Below are 7,015 nucleotides of genomic sequence, written 5' to 3'. Positions count from 1 at the left end.
TCTCGATTTCAACCGCCCAGCACGCCTGGCGCGGGGCCTGAGGAGTCCAGAGAAGTGGTCTTGGAAAGGGGCCTTTCTTCTAGGAAAGGGAGAAAGCCCGCTCCCTGGGAGGTGGCTCTGGCGTCATGGGCCCGGGTGCCGTGGAGAAGCTCCATTTTGCAACGCCTCGGCCCCCCTGGGCCGGGACAGGCTCCCCCGGGACCGCTCTCCCGGGGGCACGGCTCGGAAAAGCCCGGGGCCTCTTAGGTCGCCCGCTGGGGCCGGGAGTCGGGCCCCGAAGGGGGGGCCAGGCCCGTGGGTGTCTCCTTCGCCCGAGGACGCGGAGTGACCCGTGGCAAAGCCAGGCCCTCGGGGCTCGGGCGGCCGCTCGGGCGCGGGGCCGGCTCGCCTTCGACACTCGCACACCGCCGCCATGGAGCTCCGCTCCGCCGTGGCAGCTGCCGCCGCCGCCGCTGCCTCTCCCGCCTCAGCCGCTCGCCCGGCTCCCCCGACTTTCAGATTTGCGCGCTGTTTCCAGCCCGGGTGACGTGTCCCCGGGGCCGGCCAATGGCGGGCGGGCTCTGGTCAGGACAATGGGAGGCGGCGGGCCAATGAGCGGCCGCCGTGAGTTGGCGGCGGCCAATAGGCGCCGCGCTGGCTGGAGAGTAATGTTACAGAGCGGCGAGAGTGAGGAGGCTGCGTCTGGCTCCCGCTCTCACAGCCATTGCAGTGCATTGAGCTCCATAGAGACCGGCGGCGGGGCCAGGCGAGCGGACGGGCGGCCAGGGCGACGCGGAGCCTCGCTCGAGGTGAGTGCGGGGCGCGCCGCGGCGCGAGCGTGTGCGGGGGAAGCGCCTCGGCCGGGGCCGCCCGGGCCGGCCCGCGCGCCGCGGCCGGATTCCCCGCGGCGGCCGGGAGCCGGCGGCGGCTCGGGCTCCCCGCCACACAAAGGCGGGCGCGGGGGCCGTGCGGGGCCGGGAGCTGCGCCCGCCGCGGGGCGAGCCGCGCTCGGGGGACCCTGCCCGCCCGCGCCGGAACCCGGCCGGCCCACGGCTGGCTCGGCCGCCGGAGGCAGGCGCCGAGGCGGACGGGCGGACGCGCAGCCCGCACTTCGCAGCCCGCGGCGGCCGCCGGCGCCAGCGTTTGCGTCCCCGTGCCAGGGATCGTGTTTAGGGGACGCGCTGGCGGCGGCGGGCTGGTGCGTCCGCCCGCCCGCCCGCCCGTTCGTGGCTTCCTGCGGCCGCGGCCGGCGTGCGCGGGGGGCGGCGGGCCGGGCGCGGCGCGGCGCGGCGAGGCGAGGCGAGGCGCGGCTGGGCGGGCGGGCGGGCGCGGCGCTTGCCGGGCTGCGCGTTCGCCTGCCGCAGCCTGGCCGGAGGAGCGGCGAGCGGGCGCCGCGGGGCCTGTGGCGGGCGCGGCGCTGGGCGGTGGGGGAGCGGCACCGCTGCGCTCGCTGGAACATGGCTGACTCGGCCGGCGCTGCTGGCGGAGGAGAAAACAAGGCGGGCGGGCGGGCGGGCGGGGGCGCCGGCGCAGCAGTTGGGAGGCAACTTTTTGCCTCGGCCTGGCCTTGCCGAGCCCGCCGCGTCCTCTGCGTGTGGGGGCGGCCGGGCGCGAGCGCGCGCTAGGCCCCGCGCTAAGGCTAAGGCTAAGGCTAGGGCTAAAGTCGGCGAGGGCTGGAGAGCCGGGCGCGGCGGCGGCGGCGGCGGCGGCGGTGCGCGGGGGCCTGCGGGGCGGGGAGGGAGGGGAGAGGAGGGAGGGGAGGGGAGGGGAGAGCGGGCGGGGGAGGGGGAGGGTCCGGGCGCGCGCCGCCCCTCCCCCCGGCCGTCATGGCCGAGTGTGCGCCGGAGCCGAGCCGAGCCCAGCGCCGCACCCCCCGCCCCGCCCCGCCCGCCCGCCCGCCCGCGGCTCGGCCCGCGCACACCCCGACACACTCACACACACACACACAAAGGGAAGGAGCCATGTTCGCGCTCGCCCTCGCGGCGGCGGCGGCGGCGCAGGCGGGGAAGACGCGCAGCGGCCATTCCGTGCGCCCCGGCCCCAGCGCGGCCGCGGGCTCGGCTCGGCTCGGCGGGCGGAGCCACCGCCAGCCCCCATTTCGAGCGACGCCCGCCGGGGCTCCAGCCTGACAAAATGGGGGCGGCCGCGGGCGCACGTGGCGGCCCCTGCGCGGTGCCCGCCGGCCCGACTTGGAGGGAGGAGGAGGGGGCGGCTCGCTCGCTCGCGGGACGGGGCGGGTCTCTGGCGCCCAGCCCGAGGTGGGGAGGCGGATTGGGGAGTCCCCTCGCCGCGGCGCCCCGAACTTTTCTTTAAGGGATTCCTGACACTCACACGCATAGGACCCGCCACGGGGGGCGCCTGGGGGGCGCGCGGAGCCCCGAGCTGCCGAGCGGCTTTGTCCTCCGTCCTCGTTGACGCGCAGCAAACTTGAGACCGGACGTGGAGTGGGGAGAGCCGCGTTGGGGGGCCCAGGCCGCGGCCTCGCCTCGCGCTAAGTTTCCTACAAAGAGGGAGATGTTTTTATTTCCCCCGAATCCCCAGTCGAGGGTGGAGGGGAACTTGAGCATCTCAAGACGAGTCGCTCTGCCCAACCGGGATCCCCCACAGGCTCCTTAGAATCCGACTTCCTTGGAGGCATCCCTTTTCTTCGCCAGGGTTTTGTTAAAACTGTTTTAGGGGGGGCATTGGGAGCAGTTAGGTCTTTGGAAAACGGGCAGATAAACTTAATGGTTCCAGACTCTGCCCATGCGCCTGCACTTTTTTTCCAAATCTCTATGAGGGATTTGGGGATGGGGTGCTTAGCTTAACTTGTAAACTATTTTCTTGTTTGGTCTCTGGGATATTGTTACTGCCCTGTAGGATGACCCATATGGCATGCCTGAGAAGTTTAAAAGTACTGTGTACACACCAGACGCTTATCTTATTCCTTTCTCTTTTAGGAAAATAATTAAACATGGGCAAAGGAGATCCTAAGAAGCCGAGAGGCAAAATGTCATCCTATGCATTCTTTGTGCAAACTTGCCGGGAAGAGCACAAGAAGAAGCACCCGGATGCTTCCGTCAACTTTTCAGAGTTTTCTAAGAAGTGCTCAGAGAGGTGGAAGGTGAGATGGTTTGAGACACAGAGTGATACTAGAACGGCTTAAGTAAAGGACTCTACCGTTATTTATTGCTTTTGAGATTCATGTATTAAAAGGTTCGCATCAGTTTAAGCTTACAATTTCTGTTTTATGTAGACCATGTCTGCTAAAGAGAAGGGAAAGTTTGAAGACATGGCAAAGGCTGACAAGGCCCGCTATGAAAGAGAAATGAAAACTTATATCCCTCCTAAAGGGGAGACAAAAAAGAAGTTTAAGGATCCCAATGCACCCAAGAGGCCTCCGTAAGTACCGTTGCCTGATTTTATTTTCAAGAATTGTTATGCAATTGGGTAAGATAGAAATCTAGCAATCCACCCTGTGGGCTTAGAGTGTATAATACAAGTTGTAATAGTGGCTCACCCAAGTATCTTAGAATTCCTGTTGAGTGGTAATGGTGGTACTTGTAGCCAGAACACTTAGATGTAATTGCCTCCTTTACTATACACATCTTCTAAATATCCCAGATACGATTTTGGTACTTTTATTTCTTGCAAAATTTTTCTTTGAAGTACTTCCATTTTAGTGTTTGTAGACTATTTTGCAACTCAGTGTTAGACTAAGTAAATATTTTCATTATAAAGGTCTATACATTCTGAGCTTCATTTCTCTTTACAGTTCGGCCTTTTTCTTGTTTTGTTCTGAGTATCGCCCAAAAATCAAAGGAGAGCATCCTGGCCTGTCTATTGGTGATGTTGCAAAGAAACTGGGTGAGATGTGGAACAACACTGCTGCAGATGACAAGCAGCCTTATGAAAAGAAGGCTGCTAAGCTGAAGGAAAAATATGAAAAGGTAAGTTGAATTTGCTTGGTAAATTAACAGTTCCATTCTCTTGACCATTAACTATAGTCTTTTTCCTTCTATATTGTAAGTGTAGAGAATAAAATTGTGCATTTTTATTTACTATCATTTGACTTGATTAATAATATAGCTTTACATTGACTTTGGTTCTCCTCATTCACTATATTCTCCATACTGACAAATTTATATTCTGGGTCAATGCTTATTTAATATATATACAACTCTTTAAAGGCTGGACAAACTAATAAAGACGCTAGGTTTTGTAATCCCTGAAGCACTTCATATTCCCTTTTTAAAAACCATATTAAGCTAAAAGGTTATCAAGTAAGTTGTTAATCTGCAGCAGTATAGCATAAAGAAAATATTAACCCCTATGGTTTGAATTCAATTCTGTGAGAATTCTATTCATTTATAGATAATTTCTTTATTGTGCACTTATTGGCAGATTCCTGAAAGTTTCCTGTTGTGTATTAGGGTATGACAATATAAACCTGTGGAATGCTTTTTTGCATTCAGAAGGTGGCAGTGTCTACCCTTTAATCAGAGTCTGCATTCTTGTTTTAATAAATTCAAGTTAGGATGGTGGTACATAATTTTCACTTCAGTGAGGGATAACATTGCACAAGTTCTAGTGATGCCATTTCATGAGTTATTGTTAATTAAAACTCATGATCTTACAAGTTTTTTCTGAAGTTGGGATGTGAGTCTCCAAGTAATGTATTTTAATATAACTAGGATGGATGTTTGATGTTTTCAGTCTTGCTGGGTTTTCTCCCTCCTCTTAACCATTGGTTTCTTATGTGTTTCTTCACTGCTTTTTTTTTTTTTCTTTTTGCGTTTATTCTGTAAGGATATTGCTGCATACCGAGCTAAAGGAAAGCCTGATGTGGCCAAAAAGGGAGTTGTTAAAGCGGAAAAGAGCAAGAAAAAGAAGGAAGAGGAAGAAGATGAGGAGGATGAAGAAGATGAGGAAGAGGAAGAGGACGAAGAAGATGAAGATGAAGAAGAAGATGATGATGATGAATAAGTCAGTTATAGCGCAGTTTTTTTTCTTGTCTATAAAGCATTTAACCCCCCTGTACACAACTCACTCCTTTTAAAGAAAAAAATTGAAATGTAAGGCTGTGTAAGATTTGTTTTTAAACTGTACAGTGTCTTTTTTTGTATAGTTAACACACTACCGAATGTGTCTTTAGATAGCCCTGTCCCGGTGGTATTTTCAATAGCCACTAACCTTGCCTGGTACAGTATGGGGGTTGTAAATTGGCATGGAAATTTAAAGCAGGTTCTTGTTGGTGCACAGCACAAATTAGTTATATATGGGGATGGTAGTTTTTTTTTCATCTTCAGTTGTCTCTGATGCAGCTTATATGAAATAATTGTTGTTCTGTTAACTGAATACCACTCTGTAATTGCAAAAGAAAAAAGTTGCAGCTGTTTTGTTGACATTCTGAATGCTTCTAAGTAAATACAATTTTTTTTATTAGTATTGTTGTCCTTTTCATAGGTCTGATATTTTTCTTCTTGAGGGGGAACTAGTCTTTTGCTTTTACCCGTTTAGGATCACATGAATTACAGTGTTTGTCTTTGCATATAGTTGACTCCAAAAACTTACACACCCAGCTTATTAATGATGAGGATAAGAAAAGGTAATTTAGGATGATTTTCATTCATCGCTAAATCTCAAATCTCAGTTGATCTCAGTTAAAAGCAAATTTCACATAGATAGCCCCATTATATTTACAAAGTGAAGAGTAGCCAGTGTGCTCACAACATGGGATTATTAACAAACAGCTTGAAAGTCTGTCCTTGAAGGACTAATAGAAAATATTCTGATCTTTACATGAGAACTCTACATTTTTTTAACTTCCATTACCATGTAATGGCAGTTATATTTGCAGGCCCCACATTAAAAAGAAGACCTCACAGTATCTCCAAAAGCGTGAGCTTAAATACAAGACTGCCTTTTTTTTTTTTTTTTTTTTGGCTGAAGATTGGTCCCAGCAAAAGCTCTAAAAAGTACTGACTATAAATATCTGCTTAAAAGGAAAAATGGTGTTTTTGATCAATTGGACCAACTTTAAAAATTGAAAAATCAACTATATTTTTCTTAAGATTTGTCCCTTTATAATCAAATGGACTTGGGCAAGAATACACTTAAACTTTGTGTGAATTACCCAGTTTAGTTTAATTTTTCTTAGAAAACAAACTTGTCCATTAGGGCCATGTTTATCTGTATAGCAGTTTAGGGGAACAATTTGGCAACTGTGGTTTTTGAGATTATCATTCTCTTAAAGTGCCAGTGTTTTAAAATAGCGTTCTTGTAATTTTACACGCTTTTGTGATAAGTGCTGTTTTGTTATATAATTTTGACTTGGATTCTTTCCATTGCATTTGTTTATGTAATTTCAGGAGGAATATTGAACATCTGAGTCCTGGATGATACTAATAAACTAATAATTGCAGAGGTTTTAAACATTAGTTAAATGATTTTCACTTAAGACTTAAGATTTGTTATAATCTTGTTTGTAATATCTCTTAGTACCATTTAAGTATTAAGAGCTGGCAAAGTTTGTCTTCAAAAATATCATACTTAAGTAGGTTAATGGACTCAAGTTTCTGTTAACCATTTTAAGTTCTTAGGATGTGAGTAAGAAAAAAATGTAACTAAGAAGATTGATTATACAAGATAGTATGAGTAGTGATTATAAAGGAACTTTTTTTCCTAAATCAAATAACAGGGACTTGATAGGACTGAAATTATCGAAATATTAATTTTTTAGTTATTGAGGTGAACAAAAAGTCCCTTAATTGTTTTCATTACTATAGAACCCAACATGGTCAAGTTGGTTGTTATTATGTGATCCACTTAAGTAAATTCTGCTCTAGGAAACATTAGTGGGTGTCAACGAGCTTTATGAGTTCTTATGGAAAATGACCTTTTATAAAACACTCAGGGACCAGACAGTACAGAGTGTGTCTGAGCTTACCTTGCATGCAGCTGACCCGGGTTTGCTCCTCTGGTTCCCCAAGCCAGGCAGGAGAATCCTTGAGCACCCACCATTGGGTGTGGTCCTCAAACAAAACCCTCTTAGATT

The 7,015-nt window shown here is 50.7% G+C and overlaps 1 protein-coding gene across 1 annotated transcript; it reads left to right on the top strand.

Moving 5' to 3' along the window:
- Positions 1–641: 641 nt before the first annotated feature.
- On the top strand, positions 642–6,393 carry HMGB1 (high mobility group box 1). The gene is made up of 5 exons (XM_049778850.1): positions 642–788; positions 2,919–3,082; positions 3,215–3,360; positions 3,734–3,908; positions 4,768–6,393. Exons 2-5 carry the CDS (start codon positions 2,933–2,935, stop codon positions 4,942–4,944), a joined length of 648 nt encoding a protein of 215 aa, XP_049634807.1. The 5' UTR covers positions 642–788; positions 2,919–2,932; the 3' UTR covers positions 4,945–6,393.
- Positions 6,394–7,015: the final 622 nt, after the last annotated feature.

This window comes from Suncus etruscus, chromosome 8 (assembly GCF_024139225.1).
Source record: "Suncus etruscus isolate mSunEtr1 chromosome 8, mSunEtr1.pri.cur, whole genome shotgun sequence".
Taxonomy (NCBI): Eukaryota; Metazoa; Chordata; class Mammalia; order Eulipotyphla; family Soricidae; genus Suncus; species Suncus etruscus.
This window is presented reverse-complemented; position numbering and strand designations above follow the sequence as displayed.